The 25,300-nt window shown below is 35.0% G+C and overlaps 1 protein-coding gene across 7 annotated transcripts in view; it reads left to right on the forward strand.

The window, feature by feature from the left end:
* Positions 1-112: 112 nt before the first annotated feature.
* The window catches only part of LOC129265172 (atlastin-2-like), a 30,104-nt gene continuing 4,916 nt past the window's right edge, over positions 113-25,300 (forward strand). The window contains exons 1-11 of one of the 7 annotated variants that reach the window (XM_064101578.1): positions 113-826; positions 10,616-10,848; positions 11,363-11,497; positions 12,978-13,082; positions 17,504-17,617; positions 18,669-18,761; positions 19,320-19,455; positions 19,804-19,931; positions 23,370-23,426; positions 23,819-23,890; positions 24,340-24,771. In XM_064101578.1, coding sequence (XP_063957648.1) covers positions 10,621-10,848; positions 11,363-11,497; positions 12,978-13,082; positions 17,504-17,617; positions 18,669-18,761; positions 19,320-19,455; positions 19,804-19,931; positions 23,370-23,426; positions 23,819-23,890; positions 24,340-24,771 — 1,500 coding nt within the window. In that variant the 5' untranslated portion in view covers positions 113-826; positions 10,616-10,620. Of the gene's footprint in view, positions 827-6,092; positions 6,231-8,303; positions 8,387-8,493; positions 8,649-9,423; positions 9,497-10,615; positions 10,849-11,362; positions 11,498-12,977; positions 13,083-17,503; positions 17,618-18,668; positions 18,762-19,319; positions 19,456-19,803; positions 19,932-23,369; positions 23,427-23,818; positions 23,891-24,339; positions 24,772-25,300 lie in introns of those variants that run through there. The other 6 variants (XM_064101574.1, XM_064101577.1, XM_064101573.1 and 3 more) reach the window with 6 other exon arrangements.

Genomic DNA, 25,300 nt, shown 5'->3' on the forward strand with positions numbered 1-25,300 from the left:
TAACACCCCCAGGCATGCAGCCAAGTGAAAGACTTTAATCCCTTCTCTGTTCTGAGATTGATTAGCCTTGATTTCCCCATGATTTGTCAATGTAAGGTTGCTTCAAAAGAGTAATATAGGCAGTTCTCTTGTAGTCTTCTGGGCAGAAGCTCTGGTTTTGCCTAAGGAGTGCTAGTACTGCACTTGCTTTACAAAACGTGTTGTCAACATGTGGCTCTAACTCCATATCTTGGGTAACTCCGAGGTAAGGATGCTCTGGTACATGCTTTACGATCTGACCTAGCAGCGCGTAGAAATGGGTTGACTTCGTGTTGACACTTTATATGTTGCATTTACTTGTGCTAAACATCATGCCCCATGTTTCAGACCACTCATCTAGTTTGTTGAGGTCATCTTGGAGTATCTGGTGATCTTATCAGCCGGTATAAAAGGCAATCATCAGCAAATAAGCGTACTTGCGACTTGACGTAGGGTGGAAGGTCATCAATATGGCAGAGGAAGAGAAAAGGCCTGAGGACGGTGCCCTGCGGCATGCCTGATGTGACAGGTACTGCTGTACATGTAGGTCGATGTCCGTCCACTACATTCAACATTTCTCTAGTGGTGAGAAATGTTTGCAGCCATTGATGTAGACGACATTTGTTCCCGTAGCTGGCTAGTTTGTGGAGCAACTTGTTGTGAGGGACTGTATCAAAGGCCTTTGAAAAATTGAGAATCAATGGCCACATCAATTTGCCACCTGTCATATGCTGATACGAGATCATGAACAGTCATGATAAGTTGAGTTATGGTTGAGTGACCCGATCTGAACCCATGATTTAGAGATGTAAGGATGAGATTTCAATCTAAACTCAAAATTCCTATGCTAACTCACTTTGATTACATTTATTTTCCAATATAGTCTACCTACAACATTATTTTTTATGAAAATATCTTGCCCAAATCACCGAAAGAACTTAGACAGCATAATTTTCCAGTAAATCAAGGCAAAGCGCAACCATTTTATCACGTTCTCTTTTTTTTTTTTTGGGGGGGGAACAACACATGTCTCACTAGCTTGCGCTAGGCCTTGATATGGACAGCGCCATCTATCATGTTTGAGCCTACAGTCACCACAATGGCTGACTTTGCGAAGCTGCGATGCTCGTCGCGATGATCCAATTTTAAAACTTTCGAGTCATTCTTTTTCTTTCGAGGTATGCTCGATCATGTATACCTCAATCATTTCAGCAAAAAATTCTATAATTTGCCCTGCAGTGAATACTGTCAGTGTATGCCCACTACAATAGATTACGTGTAGCTATGACAGGGGAGGCAGCTGCGTGACTGTATTTAATATTGGGTCTCCCAGATCCGGATAAATCCCTTATCCGAATTGGTGCTGGTCCCAACGTGTCCGGATAAGAGAAGTTGGACTGTATTCAGTTTCAATGCTAATGGCCACCAAACGGAGCACCCTTTTATTCTGATAATTCGATGGATTCACAATATGGTGTGCCACCTATCGGTTGCAGCTGACAGGCCAATTTCTAGCTTTGGGATCGATATCGCAGGCGCAGGCCAGGCACAGTGCTAGTGTAAGGTAATGTACATGTAACTGTGTGGGTAGGCCTATTTCTCTAAATTTTTAAGTTTGGCAGTGTGCAAATCATAGCATTCTGATGCTTCACAAATAAAAACTATGGCAAAAGTGGAGGAAGAATTCACCCAAATGGTCTAAATTTACCAAAGAATTTGCAGCTTTCTCTCCCACTTCTTGGACCCTGGTTGACAGTATACATGTATGCAAGCCGGGTGAACCGCAGGCAGGCCAGTGTATTATAATTACATGCATGCAGCGCGTGCAACAGAGATTAATAATATTTGTTGACTTTTGCCCATGAGGCATTGCGAGTTTCAGTCTATCCGCTGCAACTAATAGGTGGCACACCATATTGTGAAACCACCAAATTGTTGAAATTTTTGTCTGCTGGGTACTCAGTCATCAATCATAATAGCATCAACTATATTTTGGTTGACTTTCATACCGAATACATGTATGTGGTGTTAAAAATGCTCCTGGGATGTATCCTGATCAAATAAGCTGGTTCTCTAACAAATATGCCCCTTTTACCTAAGTTGTAAAACCATGCACTATATTTGTATTCTTTATACATATTCCTTATTTTCTTGGTTATGATGATTTTCTTTAATGTTGCATTTATTCCTTTGAAACTTGATTATTGGTATGCCTCACAGGGAATAATTTTCCTTGCATCGCAATTTCTGCCACAAGAGACTGCTACACAAGGAATCTTTTGTGAAGCATATTTTTTTACTGTGCAAAATCTAATAAAAGCTTTTCTCTTTTGACCAAGAAAGGTAATCAATGTTGGTATTAAAGCAAAATTATTCCTTGGTTTCATGAGATACATACCCTGACTTACATGTACATCAGATTATGCTTTGATGTACTATATCATGTATAATGAACTTTTCAAATTCTAAAAAAAAAGATACCATCTGTTGAATTCTATTGGTCAATATGTATTTCTTCTAGAAAAGGAGAGACCAAAATATAGACCATTAAAAGGGAAGACAAGGCATTCTGACTTCTTTTATTTTCCCAGTGCCTTCATTTTGACCAGATCACCACTGTCTATGAAATTGCCCCAATGTGCTTGACATGTACATGTACGTGTACTGCTAAATCCATGCAGCGCAGGAAATTCTCTAGGCCTACATGTATCAGTTTTATCCTCTAAATCACTATTCTAACAATTAGCTGTCTCAAGTGTGATTGTTTTGGGGGGCATTTCGGTGGAATTTCCAATTTTTCTAAACGAAATACATTTTGAAATATCTAGAAGACCTCAGCAATCACATTACTAATCAACAAAGAAATAGACATCACTGTCACCAAAACTTTCAATCTGCGTTGAAGTCATCTGACTTGTGGCCGCTAAATCAGTCTTTTGGGTCATGTAGAATTCTCGGCAAGGCCATAAAACCCTGGCCTGCAGGTTCAAGGTAAGTTTATTTTACATGTTTACATGTTTGATAATCTCAAATTATACAAGGTTTCAGTGATCTGTCGTAGGTACACATATGCTCTACCAGTTGTTTATAGGTTCATGGACCTGCAGTTTAGGTCCATGATAGGCTGAGTGCATTCTATGCAAATGAGCAAAGTAACTCTACAGGCAGATTCCTTATCAGCTATATGTACATGTATATTGGAATGATCATCAGGTAGCTTGCTCTATCATTGTAAAACAATCACACACTGCTTAATTATTCGTTAACCAAGTGTAAGCAGTGCCAGAAAGATTCAGTAAAAAGATATGGACCTTTGTTTTTGCTTAATTTCAAATTCAGGTTTAAATGATGCCTTTCCAATAATATCCTGATAATTACACTGTACTTGGCAACCTTAAAAAATAAATGTAGTGTATGTGATGTAATGGTTGATAATGAAAATCCATAATTGTAATGTGTAATGCTCAATACAAAGAGTAGAGTGCAATGATCTCATTTCTTCAGGCCTAAAATTTTCTAAATTTGCAGGGCGAAACCACTGTTCAATAAGGTACATCGACATTCTTTGTCAGTGTTGTAAAAAAAAAAATAGGGCCAGAAATCTCAAAGAGCAAAGAGAGGTGCATTGACCAATAAACTTATTTACTGGAAGCTAGTTAAGTTGAAACTAGTTCAACGTGTAATGAGAACGGTCGAAGCGGTCTTGGAAGCAACCTCCCAATCCGGTTCAGAAAACCACTTTGCGATGTAGTTTGAAGATCGCTTTGCCTCGTTAAACTGGTTTTAGCATAAGTGAGGACAGAACTGTTCTTCGGGAAGCGATCCTCGCATATTTTGAGCATGCTACTCCACACACTGTATGTAGAATGCCTACGCTGCGGTTTTGAATTTCGCGCGAAACATGTCACCTTACTGAGAGCGTTCCCATAGCAGCAAGATCGTTTTTACGTGAAGTGATTTTGAAAACCACTTTCGGGAAATGGGAACGCTAGCAAAGCATTCTTTCAAACTGGTTTCCTGAACCGGTTTCCAGTAAACTAGTTTTAGAAAGCATAATGAGAACGGGGTCTTAGATCAGAAAGCTACAAATGTTCACACTGAAGTCACAGCATAGATGGGATAGTGTGTTTTTTATTGCTTGGAAAAGACCCAACATCTGTCTGAATGCATGTTTTCTACCAGAATCATTTGAGCTTTATTTATTGAATAAAGCTTTACATGTGTGTGACAGGGAATAATTTTGCTTTACAAATTTGAAGCATTTTTGGTCATAAGAAAAAAGCTCTTTAAAAAATTCTGACTACCTGCAGTGACAGTCTAATTACTTATCAACATTATTAGATTCTATCAGTGCTCATTCATGGAATGACTCACTACAACGTCCATAGGAATTTGTGCCAAGATTATGAATTGGACTGTGATGAAACTGTCTATTTCAACAATTAATATTCTTCCTATGCAGTCAGACTGCAGGTCCCAAGAAAGTGGCTTCTTTCATCCAAGTGATATTCATGACTTGAGATGTTTTGCATATTTAATGAGCTTGATGCGGACCAAAACACCTCTTTTCATTCGGTCATTGCTGCTCTAATTGTGCATCGAATTTCATGAATTTGGTACCATTGTAAAGAAGAAGAATCATTCTCTCAGGTCATGTGTTTTTTTTTTATTATTATTATTTTATTTGGCAGAATATCAAACAAGTCAAATACAATGATAAAAAATAATTGTTACAATAATACAGTAACACCAAAAAAATTTAACACTGGATTCACCTGGATGAGCTGCCAGGCATTGGGCAAAGTTAACCAAATAACTATAGTCCACGGACCGCCCTAACCCATACCCCATCCAGGTGAATCCACTGTAGTATTTTCATGCGAAAAAAACATAGCACAAAATTTCAGTCAAAGTTACATAATATAACAAAATGTCCAATTACTCAGAATCAAAACATAAAATCATACAAACAAATAGGGTAATAATTTGGATTTATTCAAAGATTTTGTAATATAGGTTAACATTTTGATCTAAAATATGCTACAAAATAAATATTTTCACCTGACAAAAGCTGCTATTTTCACACTTTATTTTTGTATGAGCCCAAATGATTTTATATCATGATAAAGCTGAATATTTACATGCTTTGAAATTATATAGGTTTCAAAATAAGAATTGGTTTAATCGGGTCAAGATCACACTTTTCATTTGCTAAGTACATAAAGCAGTTTGAAAACAAGAATACTGCACTCTGATTGGTCAAAGAGACCACGCAATGGCAAATTCCAACGGTCCCAGTGCCTGGGTTCGTGGGAAGGTCACACTTCCCATGTGGTAATCTCCTCAAATACCCAGCGCCTGTAGTTCTGTGAACCTTATCCAGCCAATCAGAACTCTGGATTTCATGCAAGTACAAAATTTCAGAAATCTCGTCTTGTACCTTGGTGGGAAAAGTGTGATCTTGACCCGATTAAAAGGTACCTCATATCAAAAGTGGCATTGTAAGAAAGTACAGAAATTCAGCTTTATGGTGATATAGATATCATTGAGGCTCAAAATAAAAAGTTTTGCACAATTTGCAAAAGAAAACAGAGGAAGAAAATTCAGTTTTGAGGCACATTCTAAGGCTAGAAATTTACTTATTTAACAAAATATTGTATACAAAATAAATGACCAATATGAAAGAGTAACTTTTACTCTATCTGATGGTGCAATGATATTTCATTTAACTTGAGGTTAAAACAGGTAAATTCTTAGAGAAAGAAAATCTCACGAATCACGAGATTTTGCAAGGAGGAGGATTCAGCCACGAGATGATTTGGATGAATCTGGCCTTTTTGCTCATTAGCATAGGGACCTGCGGTCTGACTGTATGTATTCCATTGGCTTTATTAGACACTACACCATGTACATGTAGGTGCTATTTGTATAAACACAGTATGACAAAGTGCAAATCCCCTGCAATTTATCTGTTTCAGCAATTTGACCTTGTAGTATTAGTCATTGTGTAATTCAGAAGCATTTTGCTGTTATGATGGCAATTGTAATGATGCAAAGTACAATTCAGGGTTGGCCTACATGTACGCTATGACACACTATGCTCATAGGATTGCAGTTCACAGTTAGCATCAAATGATAAGAGGATCATGCCATGGGTGGCTTGATGTATACAATTTTATGACAATTTTTTTTATACCGTTGAATGCATAAAGGTGAGGTGGCAGAGTTTTATTGGGTGGGCTAATATATGAATTATTATTTATTTAATGTAGAAATGTGCAATCATGTAGAGTCTAAAGTTTTATTACCAGTTCAGGCTCTTATAATTCTTTTCTGTATACTCCAGTGAGAATTGCACTTACACTGTACATGAATGGAAAACTTATCAACTACATGTAGTTAGTTTAGGAGTAAATCTCTAAAACCTTGCCTCAAGCCTCCAGTGATTCTTAATTTTTTTTTAAAACTCTTCTGAGCAAAAAAACTACTCAAATAGATTCTCTTTTATATCCTCTGCTCAGTTGTGGAATTTTATTGTGGTTCATAATAATCAATCATTTGAAATGCACAACTACATTTATTTAGCACCATTGTGAATGTAATCTGAGAATACTGGTATGCATGAACTGAATTCACCATCATTAGCATTTCTTAAAGTAAGTTCATAACATTAGTCATAGATGACTCAAGCTCATGACCACAACACTTTCCTCATTCAAGTTAAGGTATCGTTGTATTGATAATCTGGCATGATGGCAAATAGGCAGTCGCATAAAAATCATTGCTACATGTAATGTACATTATGAGAAGGATCCTCGATCCCTCAATGTACCGGGAAGATGGAATTTTTCAGAAGTCCTTTTCCATAGAAATCATTTTTCACAGGCCTACATGTACATATTAGAACATGGAATAATTGTCCTGGTATCGCATTGATCACAAATTGTTTCACATGTTTTAAGCCTTCTAAGCAAAAGTTTTTGTGTTGCAGATTTGTACCTGTAGACCTACCAAACTTGTGTGAGAGACCAAAACTGCTAATCAAATTTGTATAAATCAAACTTATTCCCTGTGATTGGTGGGAAACTTTTACAAATCAGACCAAGCCAAATCAATTTTTTTTACGTAATAAAATTGCATTTCTTTAGTGCATGATACACAAAATTTCTAAGTGCTTAAATATACTATTCATTTATTGAGTATTCACACAGTGCAATCAATTAAAGATACATGTATACTGTAAGTCACATGATCAATCACTAAATAGCTTTATGCTATGGGTTCCCAGTTGTCTTGTGACACAGATGGGAGAAATTGTTTATACAAATTATTGTTGTTGAATGAATATCTGATTTACACTTTGCAAGCCTGATCATCTGTATGTCTGCTGTATACACTTAATATTTCTCAGTTTTAATTGTTGCAGATTTTATTGTTATACGAACAAATGGAAAATGTTTAAATTTTTGATTTGTACATACATGTACAGTAGATATTCTGGTACACAGAATGAAGGAAAAGGCTACAAATTTGTGAACAGTACATTTATTCTCTTGAAGCAAATTGTGAAATATTTTGTACAGTATGCAATAGAAGGCCTACAGTGTAAATGTACATGTTTACAAAATGAAATTGAACTTAAATCTCATTTTGTATTAAAATTCATATTTCAGAGTGTACATGGTACACTCATTATCGATCAATTGCAGTTGTCCAGGAAAGTGTATCAGTTCTGATACAATAAACACACTCTGATTGCAGACTTGTACATACTGAGTACACGTTGGTAAAATAAGTGATGCCACCATGTGTTGTTATTTTCATTGATGGAGTATGATGATGAGTAGAAGACAGTTGTTGGATCATGCAGTGATATGCAGAGAATGCCAGACCTGGCTTTATGCCATCAATGTGTATGATGAGGATAGTAGCCGTTGGGTATTAAACAAATACCTCATTGATTATCTGTTGGTAAGATCCTGTGAATAATGAGGATGAGTTTGACAGAAACACCAACATACTTTCACTGGAAAGGACTCATACAGTATATGTACCTGCAATCCTGCATACTTTATTGATTGTGGTGATCTGAATCCCTAATTAATTCATGCTATTTTTGCTCCATTTGTGCATGGAATAAATGTAACTGCTACAGCAGTGTACACTAATGTTCACGGTTTGGTTTGAGTTTTTAGTAATAGACTTTATGTTTTCATTAATGTTAACTGGGTTTCAGCAGACTTGAGACAATGTTTAATTATTCTTTGGTGTGTATACAATCAACAGAGCCAAGTGGACAAGTCTCTGGGCTATGAACCACAAGGTTCGGGTTTTGAATTCCAATTCAGCACTTGCATCCCATGACAAGGTGTTTATCTACATTTACCACTCTCCACTTACATGTAGGTGTTACATGTGTGTATAGTAAATTGGTACCAGATAGGAATATATTGATACATTGTATTGCATTGTATTGGCATCCTATCTGTGAAGTTCGGCAGCAAAGGTTGATGCTTCACTATTCAAATGATGAGAGACATGTCTTAAAGGTGATGAAAGCTGAATCCGTTGGTCAATGTCAGTGGGCAGCTATCTAAAGGTGTGTTCACCCACAGTTCGTTCTAGCTCATGTAAGCTGTAACCTGACGGCCTGAATTAATATTGGGACATGCATGAATGTACATGGTAAAATTTATTGTGATCAGTTAGCAGCTGTAGATGTGTTCACACTACAGGCACAACAAGTTTCTTTAGTCAATGTGAATTTACTGATGAAATGAAAATGCAGCAGTCAATGTCAGTTCAGTTGTAGTTACAAGTCTTTTCCGAATGGCAGGAATTATAGCATACACTACCAGTCACAATTCTTCAAATGACTGAATAATAGACTTGTAGAATTACACTGTCTCATTTTATCCAGCCTTACAGTGTGTAGGCCTACTTTAAATTTTTAGTTTACCATTTTTTCCTTAATCTGTTTGGCATTTTGTTTGTTTGTATGGTTTTTTTTAAGCTATAAAGCCATCTTGTGTTAGTATTCACATTGCAAAGTAGGTCAACTATAAAGCATTTATGGACCAAGTAGTTTAGGATTTGACAGAAACTGATTTGATAATCAGTGCTTTTGAAGAAGCTTTGTTTCAATGTTGTAACACAACAAGGGAAAGGCACACGGTATACTATTGTAGAAAAGCTAACGTTTCTGCTTCTGCAGAGTGCAAGAATGTATACCGTGACCTGCATTTACATATAATACAAAACATTAATGAGATCCATCCATTGTGAACTTGCAGTTGTTGTATGACATCCAAACTCTTTCATGAATTATGCATACATGTATGCATTATTCATGAGCACCTCATTCACCTACATGTAAGTTAAAAAGGTTAAAATACAATTTTCTTATCCAGGTAAATCAGCATGGGTACGGTAACCACTTTTTTGAAACCCAGTCAATCTTCAGGATTTTCATTCAAAGGTGGAAATGGATATGAAAGGGGAATGAAACCTTTGGAACAAGATAGCTTGTGTGAAAACAGAAAAATCAAAGAAACAGATCAACGAAAAAAAAATTTGAGAAAAATCAGACAAATAATGAGAAAGTTACATGTATGAGCATTTGAATATTGCGATCACTAATGCTATGGAGATCCTCACATTGGCAATGCAACAAAGATGTGTGATGTCACTTGTGAACAACTCTTCCCATTACTTTAGTATATATTTCATTTAAATTGCCTCTTTTATCACATCTATCAGTAGATCATGTGTTCTTTCTATAGGAGAGCATGTAATACAGATTTTAAAAGAATACATCATGGATAAAGAGTTTGTATCACCATAAGAAAAAGCAAAAAGAGACATTTTGGGGGTATTTTGTAGTCCATCAAAGGGAAAGTTGTTCACATGTGACATCACACATCCTTGTTGCATTGCCAATGGGAGGATCTCCATGGCATTAGTGATTGCAATATTCAAATGCTCATAACTTCCTCATTATTTGTCCGATTTTTCTCAAACTTTCTTTGTTCTTATTCTTTGATTTTCTGTTTTGACACACGCCTACTTGTTCCAAAGGTTTCACTCCCCTTTAAGTAGTATTGAAGAGATACTACATATATACAAATGACTCTAGTTATCTTTTTATTGAAGTTGAGAATTGCTTGGAGTCAGATAGGGACTATAAATCAAGTGCTATGGAGAAATAACATTTTATAATATTCCACTTTATACAGCAATTCTAATATTTATTGGTAATTTTTTACACATATGACTTAGTGTTTTTCAGATGTACTATATTGCTTCTGGGGAGTATTGCACTCTTTGTAGACAGTGTGCAACTCTGCATACATGGTACTCATAATCAGACAGATGGTACAGGTGGCTTTTAAACAGGTTGACAGTTGTCCTAATAAATATACACACATTCTATGTAATTTATTTATTTGCTCTGTTAACTGATCCATTCTTCTGCCTCATAGTTTCTCTTTACGAATCATGAGAAATGGCTATTTGATTTGACATCCATACCCAGACCAATCATGATGACCAGTCCATTTGTCTGACCTGAATCCATTCTATCTATCTCTCTGTACAGTCATAATGCCACCTATACCAGAGGCTGCCCGTATAGGAGAGCCAATTCAGATCATTACCACCAATACTGAAAGTGATGACCATTCCTTTGAATTAAACTTTGAAGCCTTGGAAAAGCTTCTTCTTGATGAGAATGTTCGAGATAAGAAGGTGTGTGTCGTCTCAGTCGCTGGAGCTTTCAGGAAAGGGAAGTCGTTCCTCCTTGATTTCATGCTCAGATACCTAAACAACCAGGTAAGTCATGTGTAACATGATTATGTTTTTCATGAACCCTTCATTATCATTTAGAAGAGATAAACTTCAAAATTCTTTATCAGCATTCAAAATCAAGATCCTGCTCTTGCTAACTAGAATAATGCCAAAAGGGCTAATACAATGACACTTGGTTCATTGATACTTGGTTTTTACTCAGATAGATCCTTGATACATATATGCAGACGGCTAAATCCTGGATTCTTTTATAAGTTTGATTTATCATTGAAAAGGCAAATTATGTATGCAAAACTTATAAACATTATATCAAGTGCGATATAAATGTTGCATATTATTATTTTTATTATGTTGTAAATATTATAAATGTGATAATAAAGCATACATGTACTTGATTTGTCAGAAGTTACAATGTGCTCTACATAATTGGAGCATAAACCTTGGCTTTAGCAGAGCAGCTGTTACACACTCTTGTGTTTTAATGCATAAATGATGTGTTTACTGTAGTATCTCATCCTTGTATTATGTTGACTACCAGGGATCAAGTGATTGGCTAGGACCAGGAGACCAACCATTAGCTGGGTTTTCATGGAGAGGAGGTTCTGAGAGAGAGACTACAGGGATCTGGGCTTGGAGTAAAGTATTCTTGTGTCCTGGTCCTAATGGTGAAGAGGTAAGGCAACCTACATGATGAATGGAGGAACATGGTCTTGGGCAGTTCAAATACTCAAAATTCCTGACAGCTGCTGACCACTGTATTGAAAAATCTGCTGTTAGGTGCTAAATCAGGTTCTGTCTCATTGTTTTTTTCCATCCTAAAGTTGAAATCTAATAGATTTCAGTTCTTTGCAAAATTTATCATTCAAACTAATTTGATGAGGGTTTTGGGAAATTCAGTCCCACTATATTAAAACACCTGGAAAAATTTGGGGTCTTGCAGTTTCATTTAGCCTTACATGTTTCAGTTTTATGTAGTGTTGTTTGTTACTTAGGGACAGCTTTGCAAAACACATGATTTTGTTCTGAATATCATGCATTGAAGGATAAAAATCCGAACCTTATCTGTATTACAGCAATATTAATTCAACAAATTCTTTACAAAGTAAAATACAAAATATATACAATATAAATGATCATAGCAAAATGACATGTGAAAGTAATAAAATCAATGTTATATGTTGAAATTAAAAAAAGGAGTAGAGTGGAATAATTGTATACAGGGGATGACAGTAATCTTGGATATTTGTAACCACAGTATGATTCTATGGGAATAAAGTCAGTAGTTCATGTGTTTGCATGAGTAAAATAAAAAACAGAAATTATAAGCAAATGGTATTTCTTTAAAGAATTGAAGATAATATATAACTGTGGCGGAATAAGGGGGGGGGGGGTTAAAAGAATGTTGATATGGTTGGTAGAACTGCTTAAAGGGATTTTTAAAATGAGATAAGTGTATAAAAGTAAATTAATCAGGTATACCTGGCTTACACAGACATAACAAGAGACATAAATCTAATGATTTCAATTATTTCCTGCTATACGTGTATTAACATGGAATTAGCATATTAAACAATTATACGAAGATGGGATAAAACAATTATGCCCATTGAAAACAAGCAATGATAATACATTTGTATTTAATTATATAGCATTGTAAATTTCATTGTAGCTCTATAAGCACATCATTTTTTGTAGGATCAATATATTTATTTCTTTTCTTTTTAAACTATTGACATATATTGATGTATTTAATGCCAGGACAAAATCATGGCATTTGTATTCCTGGATGAATATGTTTAAATAATAATAGAAAGTTATATAAAAAGGAACGGCAATTTGCACTGATGACATTCATTCATGATTTAAATTTTAATTGGTTTCAACTTCATATGATTACACATTGTTAAAGAATCATTGCCCTTCTAGCCATGGTATTACAGTGTAGAGTATGACAATCAATTTATTTTCTATATTCTTCATTCCTCCGTCTCTCTATCTAATTCTTTATCTACCTTTTCTTAGTTTCTCTTTCCCTCTGTTCTTCTCTTTTATCTGTCTTCGCTGTTTTTTTCCCTTTCTATCCCATCTTTAAACAAAAAATGTGTATTCATGTTTGTTTGAAATTGAAGGTCAGTCATGTTATTTTCTCCTAGGTTGCAGTGATTTTAATGGACACACAAGGAGCCTTTGATTCTGAATCAACAGTCAGAGATTGTGCTACAGTGTTTGCTCTAAGTACCATGACCAGTTCTGTTCAGGTTAGTTCAGTATTTTGTCTAGATAAATTTGATTTGATTTGATTTGATTTGATTTTTATTCACCAACGATAACAACATATTTACAGATGTTTACATATTACATTATTATGTCATGCATATAAATATTACAGAAATGAAACATACATGTATATGTTAAGAGCTGATAAAAGGGACCAGAAAATAGCACAAGTGCTAGTCGAGCCTGGCCCCTACACATATTAGTAATATAGGCGAATATTGAACTTTAAAGTATGTTTTTTTTTTTAAAACACAACAACTACAAAAAAACAAAATAAAATTATGAGTGTAACATTTTATGTTATATACAGAGCAATATGATAAGTTATTGATTTAATAAATGATTTCGTAATGAATTCCTGAAATCGTTTCTGGATACTTTTAGTTTGATGGCTAATGGTACATTATTCCAGTAATCACTTCCTAAGAAAGATAGAGAGAATTGTCCTTGAGTAGTCCGTAATTTTGGTAAATGTACTTGTCGACCTTCTTTTTGTCTTGTTGGGTATCTATGCTCTATTACATCGCAATAATCTACTAAAGAGTGAGGTAAGTTATTATTACCCAGGTCATACATGAAGGTACATATAGATAAATTGTGCATTTCAAATACATTTAGGATCTTTAAATTCTGAAATAATACACGTGTATGAGCTCGCCACTCACTGAATGTGATGGCACGTACTGCCATTTTTTGGGTGTAAAATATACAATTTAAGCTACTCTTGTAAGTACTCCCCCACACCTCGATTCCATAAGTTATGTGTGGCTCTATGAATGCCTTGTATAATAATACTAATGTATATTTTGGTACAAAATGTCGCAACCGAAATATAATTCCTACTCTTTTACGTATACATGAATTAACTATTCGAATATGGTTCTTCCAAGTTAGATGTTTATCTATTGTTATACCTACAAAAGTTGCTTCATTAACCTCTTCAATCTCCTCTCCGGCTATTTCCAATTTACCAGCTAGTCTAATATTTTTCCTTCTGCTACCAATCAACATGAATTTCGTTTTCATAGAGTTGATAGTAAGCTTGTTTGCAACACACCATTCTTGTATTTTATTTATGTTAATATTGACTTCATTTACATCAATTTCATCTTGTCCAGCTGGGAAGGTATGAAATAGATTAGAATCGTCTGCAAATAATCTGAAATTGAAATAATTAGAAACAGATGGTAGATCGTTTATATACAGTAAAAATAATGTTGGTCCTAGAACCGAACCTTGAGGAACACCGCATGTGATTTCCATTTTCTTAGAGACTGTCTCTTCATATTGAACAAACTGATATCTTCCTCTAAGATAGTCTTCGAACCATTTAAGCGGGAGACCGCGTATTCCATAGTGAGAGAGTTTGTTGATTAAGACATTATGATTGATCGTATCAAATGCTTTTTTGAAGTCAATGAATATCCCAAGTGTAGCTTTACTCTCATCAATTGCTTTTAAGAGAGTGTTGGACAAATTTATTAATGACAACTTAGTACTGTACTTCTTACGAAAACCATACTGGTGGTGGTAAAAAGCATTGTTTGTTTCTAAAAACTGTACTAATCGCCCGTTTGCTACTTTTTCGAAAACCTTTCCGAGCACTGGCAAAACAGATATTGGTCTATAGTTTCCAGGTTCATCTTTTGGTCCCTTTTTGTGGATAGGCGTAACTTTTGCTATTTTCATTTCATCTGGTACCCTCCCACATTCTAAAGATAAATTAAAGATATATGCCAGGACACCTGAAATGTAAACAGCACTATCTCTTAACAATCGTGCTGGTAAATTATCATGACCACAAGCTTTCTTTTCATCTAGAGTTACAAGATGATTAAAAACCTCATCCTCAGTCACAGGTTTCCAAAATAAAGAATTGTTAACTCTTGCCCCTAAGTAACGTCTATGTGACACATTTTCATTTGGCAAAGTATCTGCTAGATTCGGACCAATATTTACAAAGTAGTTATTGAATTCATTGACAATATCATTTATAGATGTAATGAGGTTATTGTCTCCATTGACCTTTTTGATAAGCCTGTCTACTTCAACAACCCTTGAATTTTTTTTCTTTCCAACCAATAATTCATTAGTGATTTCCCATGTCTTACTCGTGTTACATCGGTTTTCATATAGTAAATTGGTGTAATAAGTACGTTTTGCATTCTTTAAAATCGTAGTGAGCAAGTTTCTATATTTTTTATATTTCTTCACAATATCTTCATTGTAGTTTGTCTTTAGGACTTTTGCATATAACTTCTGTTTAACACGTATTGATTTAATTATTCCTGTAGTTATCCAGACCTTCTTTTTAATATCTTTCTTTTTTCCAATTTGTTTAGTTTTCATAGGTGCATGTTTGTTACATATATATGAGAAAGACTTGCAAAACGTAGAGTATGCAATATTTACATCATGGCAGTTTAATACCTCTTCCCAGTTGAAGACAGAAAGGTCTTCTTTAAACTGTTCAATATTGAATTTTCTGTAGCATCGATAGGTAATTTTCTTTTGATTTGAACATAACTTGGCCATGTTCTTGAATACTACAAACACTGGAAAATGGTCAGAGATATCAGTATGTATGACCCCTGAATGAGTTTCAACAGTATCAACATTTGAATAAATGTGATCTATTAAAGTTGAAGAGTCCTTGGTTACTCTTGTCGGTGATTTTATTAATTGTTCTAAACCCACACATTGTAGAGAAGAAGTGAAGTCATCAGCTATGTCTTCTATACTTAAAATATTCACATTAAAATCACCTAACAGTACACACTTACGTTTATCTACTTTAATTGTTTGTAGTATATCTAACAGACTATCTTGGAATTCTTTTACATTTGTATTTGGTTTTCTATATATCACGGCTATGATTATCTTTAGCTCATCAGTAATATTAACTTGTAACCACAGAGATTCTGCATGGGCAATGTCATAACTTAAGCGAGTATATTTCAAATTTGATTTAATATAGGCTCCGACTCCTCCTCCTCTCAAATCATCCTTGCGACCATCTACTTCAAGAGTATACCCTTGTAAATTTAAAACAGAGGTATTAGACGCATTCCAGACTTCTGATAAGCCAATTATATCAAATTTAGTATTCATACTATCTTCATACAACAGTCTAAGGTTATCAATATTTTTCACTAAAGAGCGTATATTTATGTGGGTTAATTTCAAAGATAGGGATGTCTCAAAATTTAGGACTTTGTCAATATTACATGGTAATAACTCGTAAGAAATATTTGTATCATCCATTATTCATATTTATCAGACATATTTATCAGACATATGCAGGCTAGTCAAGTTATTACTCCATATAATGTAGCTTGAAGTTTTGGTAGTTGATAGTGTCCAAGCCAATATCGAAGAGATCGTCCGGAGAAGCGATCGTCTTGTAACTGTCATCCGTGAGCTTACATACAATGTTCCCGTTTTGCGTACTCACTCTCTTCACAAGAGGACTTGCTTTTGCTGTCTTTAGGACAGCAAATCTCATGGGGGTAATATCCTCATTGATGTATACACCATCCATGCTGCTATCCCCTTTCAGTTTGAAACGGCCAGCATGGATGGCATCTCTCTTGCTCCTTGACACAAGGCGAACCAGAATCTGCCTCACCTTCCCTTCTGATTTTCTCCCTATGCGATGGCAGGTAGAAAGGTCCTCTTTCTTGATGGTTACTCCAACTTTTGCTGCACATTGAATAACTTTGCTCTTAAGCTTCTCCTCACTTTCCTCCTCTTTTGCACCTTGCTCACTCTCCTCTTCTGTCTCCTCTTCCTCCTTCACACCTGTGATGCGGAGATTGTCCCGCCTCAGCTGTTGTGCCAGCTCATCCTGCTTGTACTGTAGGCGAAGGAGGTGGGGGTTGACCTCCTCCTTCACTGCTGAGAGGCAGACATCCTTCACTGCCATGATGATTGCAGGAATGGCTGCCTCAACGGCTGCTCTAACAGCCGAAGTGAGGAGATCTGCAATTAAGGCTTGTTCACATGTGAGAGAATGAAAGTAAAGTGGATGTTTATTATTGCATGCAGAATAATGCATTATGAGCAAGCAGATCTTTAAATGTGCTGTGCAGCTTGACAGAGGATCTTACTGATGAATTTTAGGACTATATGAATAAGAATTGGAATATTTTCTCACTATATAACAAAGAGTATCTGCAAGTGTACAGTGCGTGTGATATGTCCAATATCTTCGAGTGGAACATAAATAAATTGCATTTTATCATCGATTGACGATTATTTTAGAATTTACACCATCAAAGAGAAATAAGATTAATAGTGAAGTATATATATCTATCTTTCATATTCCAAGTAGAAAGTAGGCCTTTTTCAGTTTTTTGTTCAAATGTTCCAAATTATATTTCTAATTGATTGTGTGTTTCAGGTTTATAACTTGAGTCAAAATATCCAGGAGGATGATCTACATCATTTACAATTGTTTACTGAGTATGGAAGACTAGCCATGGAGGAAGAGAATCCTCAAGCGAAACCATTCCAGGTGAGGTGTCAGTAATAGTTTCAAAGCATTTATTTACAGTATTTAAACAGTTCCTGTTTAGTCTATCTGGTTCGTTCAAAATTCCATTGTATACAACTAATGTATTTGTATCTACAACTGTACAATTAATTTTTGTTAAATTAATTGTGTATATATTATGTCTGATATACTGTGCAGGAACTGTTTGAATACTGTAAGTGTGATGATATGAAACATGACAATCATGTAGAATTGCCCCTCTGTCTTTTGATGATATACGATTTTCAAATTAAGTGTTGACCTTTTGGTATTGATGTTTTATGAGTTTGTGATTACATTGATTACAACTTGAAATGAAGTTGATCCTTATATGAACCTGACTAGGTGTTGTGCTATCAATAGCGTAATCTGAAAAAAAAATCATATTAGATGTGATTCCAAGACCAAACTCATAATCACCCATTGTGCTCGAGATGCAACATTCAAGTAGAATGATTAGATTTTGTTTTACTACAATAGAGATTGCTGTATCAGTGCTCTGATCACACCTCAGATCAAGTGGCTTGTTAAAAAAATATATTGCAAATAGCAGGCAAAGGACCAAATTACATCCAATTTACAATTAAGAAATACAAATTCAAGCAATTATTAAACAAGATGTTCAGCATACATTTGAAATAAAGTTCATGGAAGGGTAACTTAAGTGATGCAGATATATTTAAGAGCATGTGATTGAAAAAATATTAGTATTATAATTGTCAACATATTCATAGTTTCTTAAAGAAAAATATGAAGATTGTTTTTGATGACATGAAAGATACTAGAGGTTGCTGAACAAAGTTATGAATGCATGATGGGTAAGATATTAACATAAAGAAGTGAATTGGACTTAAATTCCACATATATTCATAATCATCCACTAGTGATGTACACCATTAGGTCGTCAGTCATTAGAATTACTTGGTAGAGTAATGCCCCACATATGCCAATCTTGTGAGAATCTGTGTTCATCTGTTTTGAGTGGCATTAAATTAATAAGCTTGACATGTATCAATTTGTGTTTGATCTGTAGTCCCTGATGTTCCTGGTTCGTGATTGGAGCTACCCATATGAATATGCCTTTGGGGAAAGTGGAGGTTCCAAATTACTTGACAAGAAATTACATGTAAGTAACCCATAAATAATACTCTGGTATTCAAATAAGTTTGAGAATAATCATGACCAACAGCTTGTAGTTTTGCCATTAAAGAATACATTAATATAATGATTATGATATTACAAGGTTTTTGGAAAGCACTTGTGCTGTATCTGTCAGTCTTAAAACAAGGTTCTCAACAAAGTTTGGAGTGATCATCCAAATACTGTAGACCAGCTGCGATTGGTCTCTGCAATTTTTTTGCATTTTGCTATTTCCAAGAAAGAGACTGGCTATAACATTCTGCGTACTCTTATTCAGCAATTCAGGAAATTTTAAAAAGAATTTAACTTGTAAATATTTTATTAAACATCCTATCACAATTTGTATCAAAATCCAGTTGCAGCTAATCATACAACTCGATGCAGTCTTTATAAATCTATATGTGTATGATTTGGATTCTTTTATTAGACATATTTAGGCAAAAATTATGATGTGTATCAAACTATGTTACATTAAAAATTTCTGTGTGAATTTCAAGACCACAAATTGGCCTGAATTTGATGACTGTTCTACATATACTTGCAGCAATCAGCCAAGCATAAAGAGTTACAAGATGTTAGACGTCATATTTCCAGCTGCTTCAAGAGACTTGGCTGTTTCTTAATGCCCCATCCTGGTTTAGCTGTAGCTACCAATCCAAAGTTTGATGGTAGATTAGCAGGTATGTATCTCAACTTTCTCAATCAGATCAAAATTATTAAAGCACAATATACTTAATGGTGCCCAATGTATATTTTAGAACTTGTAAGAAGTTGGAAAACAAGTTTGTATGCACCCTTTATGTTGTTATGTTATTGAGCATTGGGAGGTATCACTTAAAAGTATGATTAGAGTGAATGCCTATGGTCATATTCAACATTAGAGAGTGGTACGTGGATTAGATGGCTCATAGACCAAATAGTTATTAGATGAACTGATTGTAGAATGTAAAACGGGATAAGATCAGGATGGATTGAAATGGTTGGGCATTGGTGAAGTGAAATAAGTTTGACTTTCTTTGTGATTTCAGACATCAGTGAAGAATTCAAGACCCAACTGCAGGAATTAGCCCCTCTTCTTCTATCAAAAGACAATCTGATCGTCAAGGAGATCAACGGAACTAAGGTTACATGTCGAGCGCTTCTAGAATACTTCAAGGTCAGTTCAATGATACATTATGCATAAGTTGCTATGTCAGAAGATAAAACAACCTGTATGGTGAATAATCTCCATTTGTGTTTTGCAAGTCTAGATGAAGAGGAAACCCTCTTAAGATAAAGGTGGGAGGCCTGCCTGGAATGGTTTTAATTTGGAGTGCTGGGAATGAAATGTAAGTCAGACATTGGCATTGTTTAATAAACTAAGATTATTTTATTATTTCTTCTACAAGCTAGTTTTCATTATGTTCACTGCATTTCAACTACCAGATTTGCTTTAATATCTATGCCTCAAGGTTCCAAGTCCTGGTAGAGGTGTTTTGGATTAGTAGAGAAGTCTCTTGACTTTTAACCACAAGGTCCGGGTTCAAATCTCATGGCAGAACTCATATTCTTTGGCAAGATTCTTATTATCATTTGCCACTCTCCACCCAAGTGTAGGAAACATGTACCGGGTCAGTCAGACGGCAGGTCCCAAGAAAGTGGCTTCTTTCATCCAAGTGATATTCATGACTTGAGATTTTTTGCATATTTAATGAGCTTGATGCGGACCAAAACACCTCTTTTCATTCGGTCATTGCTGCTCTAATTGTACATCGAATTTCATGAATTTGGTATCATTGTAAAGAAGAAGAATCATTCTTTCAGGTCATGTGTTTGAATTTATTCAAAGATTTTGTAATATAGGTCAAAATTCGGATCTAAAATATGCTACAAAATAATTATTTTCACCTGACAAAAGCTGCTATTTTCACACCTTATTTTTGATTGAGCCCAAATGATTTTTAGATCATGATAAAGCTGAATATGTATGCTTTAAAATGATATAGGTTTCAAAATAAGAATTGGTTTAAGGACGTTCCACAGTTAAAGTGAAATCCATGTCATTTTCACCAAACTTTGCACATAGATACTTTAGAATCTTAATATTCGAAATATGCAAAAATTAACATAGGTCCATGTGCTTGATTTTTTGCTATAGAGCTTCAAAGTTCACCCAAATTGATGTTCTTAAAAATTGCGCATTCAAAAGAATTTAGCATTTTTAGACCGCCCAAGATTACTACAATGAGTTTAAACCTCTGTTACTCAGTCAAAATACATGAAAAAGTCATCAAATTTCGCAAGAGAGTTAATAATTGTATCATTAGAATGGAGAATCTATTTATAGTGCTATTTGATCGCAATTTTAAGTTAAACAGCACTGTCAGTTCTTAAAAATGACGTAAAAGATAACAAAATCCCAATCTAAAAAATGTAAAATTTAAGTATACAAACTGCAAACGTACAATAAATGCTGCACTTTATTCAAAATCCATGTCATTTTCACCAAAATTTGCAGAGTTATAGAGGAAGGTATACCTAAGAGGTACAAACATTAAAAAATAGGGGTTCATGTGCTTGTTTTTAAACTACCAGCATTTTTATTAGAGCAAATGTGCATTTTAAAACACCAAAAATGCGCCAAATACTTTGTATCTATGTGAAGAAAAAATCAAAACCACTCTACCATTTATTCAAACTCGGGGTAATATTCGTGATTCTTGGCAGCACTGCAGAGTAAAGTATTTTGAAATTGTAGAGATTTTTTTTTTAATGGTCCGTGGAATAATTCAATTTTTAGCTTCATAAAATAACGCATTGGATCTGCAGTTAAAGTGCAGAAGATGAGAAAAATCAGCTCATACCCGCAGCTAATTAATCACCTGTTCATCCATTGTGACGTCAGCGCGCAGAGTGTAAACTATGCGCAGATCATAATGCGCACAAACATAACTGTGGAACGTCCTTAATCGGGTCAAGATCACACTTTTCATTTGCCAAGTACATACTGCACTCTGATTGGTCAAAGAGACCACACACTGGGAAATTCCAATGGTTCCAGTGCCTGAGTTCATGGGAAGGTCACACTTCCCATGTGGTAATCTCCTCAAATACCCCGCGCCTGTTGTTCTGTGAACCTTATCCAGCCAATCAGAACTCTGGATTTCATGCAAGTACAAAATTTCAGAAATCTCGTCTTGTACCTTGGTGGGAAAAGTGTGATCTTGACCCGATTAAAAGGTGCATCATATCAAGAGTGGCATTGTGAGAAAGTACAGAAGTTCAGCTTTATGGTGATATAGATATCATTGAGGCTCAAAATAAAAAGTTTTGCACAATTTGCAAAAGAAAACAGAGGAAGAAAATTCAGTTTTGAGGCACATTTTCAGGCCAGAAATTTACTTATTTAACAAAATATTGTATACAAAATAAATGACCAATATGAAAGAGTAACATTTACTCTATCTGATGGTGCAATAATATTTTATTTAACTTGAGGTTAAAACAGGTAAATTCTTAGAGAAAGAAAATCTCACGAATCACGAGATTTTGCAAGGAGGAGGATTCAGCCACGAGATGATTTGGATGAATCTGGCCTTTTTGCTCATTAGCATAGGGACCTGCGGTCTGACTGGGGTAGGATGAAATGCCTTTAATGTTTAAGCCCCTGATCAGGGTAGCATTGCTTATTCATAGGTAATATAGAGCACTATATGAATGTTGCTTAACCCTAAATAGACTGGGCTATTTTTATGCCTATGAAGACCCTATGATCTCGGCCGTCGACCGCGCTATCGTGACGAAAATTGGCACGTGCGTTACCCATGGCATAATCTCCAAGACTGTAGGATCAAATTTTCCGAAAACTCTCATAATTCATTAATTATGCTAATTTATGCGTAAAATCAAAGATTTGCTCTTGTTAACTAAATAATGCCTCTAAACTGCTGATTTTTTATTCAGAGACTCTCTGTAGGATTCTGATCAAATGTATATTTAAAAAAATTCAATATCACAATTCTTTTTTTATGTATTTTATTGTTTTTAAAATTTCTTATGTATTTCCTTGTTTTTCGACTTTTTGATTTATAGTGTTTTTTTAATGGAAATTGTCCGGGACTTTATTCTGACCATAAACAAGATGAAATTAATTGAGTTTGATTAGTAAAATTGAAAATAATGATACATTTATGAATTTTGGCTAAAAACACATTTTGCATTGGATTTGTACACAAATTCGCGTTTTTGAGCAATTTTGGGTCGACATGCACTTACGAAATGTTGCAGGATTTCGGAACCATGTACCCGGGTGTCGCAAATTTGGTCTCAAAAGTTGCGTGAGATTTGAAAATAAAGAGTCATGGAACAGCGCGGCGCCAGCTTTTCACGTTACAGATTTATCGCGAAAAATGTCGAGGGCGGGGGCTGAATCAGCCCCCCCCCCCCAGTCTTTTTAGGGTTAATGTTATTATTGTGCATCATTTCTGCCACTACATTGTCAGAGAGAAACAGGAGAAGATAACTAACTGTTACATGGGCATTTAAATGCAAGTTATTATTTTCCATGTATTTTGTATTGATTTATTATTCTGTTGAAACTTTTTGTTTGATTCAGGCTTATATCAATATCTATCAAGGGGATGAATTGCCTGAACCCAAGACTATGTTACAGGTGAGAATTTGGCGCAAATATTCACTGCTGAATCATACGCGCCATATAAGCTAAAGCAACAACAACATGATACGTGCCGTATAAGCTATAACAAACACAATAGATATATGTATAACAGCAGAAAGAATGTTGCAGACATATTTTTTTAGACTTAATGTTTTGTTTAATATTTCAATTGTAAATCTGTTATTTAAATTGAACTGTTTCATTCCATGGCAATGTGTCCAAATGAATTTATGAAATAATGGATAAATTCTTATGTAAAAAATAAATTTCTAACGGGAATGGAAACAAATGTATTGCAATGCTGTGTTTGTGTAATATCTATCTATGATTAAATGACAGGTACTACCGCGAAGTATGCATAATTATATACCTTCTGTTTTTTTCAGGCGACTGCTGAGGCTAATAACTTGGCTGCAGTAGCAAGTGCAAAGGACAAATACACAAAGGATATGGAACAGGTAGGAAGTTTGACAGTAGATAGATGATGATCACCAATATTTTTTTTGAGAGAGAGAGAGAGAGCACCATGTCCATATCCCAAGTAAATTGTTATGGTTCTGGCTCATTTACTATACTCAACTGGTTTAATAAAATATATCAGTCATTAAATTGGATTTAGCTGAGCATTGAAACCCTAAATGCTAAAGGGTTATAATTTATTGATTTTTAGCTCACCTGGTTAGAGTGCACTAAATGGAGCCAACTGGAGCCAATTCATAAATAACTATATTAGTATTATAAATATTGATTTATTTTTCATATGATTAGAATATGTTAACTTCAGGTATATTCAATGGAGGTTTAATTTATTTGTCCTTTACTCTGTTCTCAGTATGAGTAGAATCGCTTTTGAAAACATATGGTTTTTACCATGCATTCTAATTCTTAAGGTTTTTTTTGTACTCAGGTGTGCGGAGGTGACAAGCCATACCTGAGCCCCGATGAACTTGAGAAGAAACACATTCAAATCAAGGAAGAGGCCGTTAATCAGTTCAAAGAAGTACGCAAGATGGGAGGGACAGAGTACAGTAAGGAGTATGAGGATCGTCTGTTAGCTGAAATGGAAGAGTCTTATGAACAGTACATCAAACACAACGATAGCAAGAACCTGTTCAATGTAGCACGAACCCCTATCACCCTAGTAACCACCATTCTTGCTATGTATATCCTATCAGGATTATTTGGACTTATAGGCATCTACTCCTTGTCAAATCTCGCCAACATGCTGCTAGGTTTTGCCATCTTTCTCCTCTGTACGTGGAGTTATGTCCGTTATAGTGGCCAGTGGGTTGAAGTTGGAACTTGGATTGATACCGGAACAGAATTTGTTTGGATTTATGTAAGTTAGCATCTTGGGCCTGTACTACAAACCTTAGTGATTGACTGTACAGTTGATTTGATTGCACAATCTGGATCAATGTTATCAATTGTGAAAATCAGCCTTACAGTAAAGTGCTTAATTTTTGATATGGAGCCCAGTTCGTTTTTTTTTCTCAGATGGTTTGAAGAAATTACAAACCCCCGACTAAAACAGAGACAGTTTCATTTATAGATAACAATTTTCTTCCGGTATTCGTATTAACATAAGAATGCAACATAAAATTGATGAACTGTTTGTGATTTATATATTATCACAGTGAAATCTGCCATTCAAAACCTAGAAATATTGAAAATTGATTTTAATTTTGCAACCATAGCAGGTTATAAATTTTTTTTTCAAACACGTGTAACATTGTTATTGTTAAATTACATAATTTTATTTTTATAGAAGTGATTGGATGATTGGAACGGAATATAGATCTTTGAGAATTTAATCATATACATGACTGCTGATAGATTTACTTATCTAATTTCAATGAAATTGTCTT

This window comes from Lytechinus pictus, chromosome 7, assembly GCF_037042905.1.
Source record: "Lytechinus pictus isolate F3 Inbred chromosome 7, Lp3.0, whole genome shotgun sequence".
Lineage (NCBI taxonomy): Eukaryota > Metazoa > Echinodermata > Echinoidea > Temnopleuroida > Toxopneustidae > Lytechinus > Lytechinus pictus.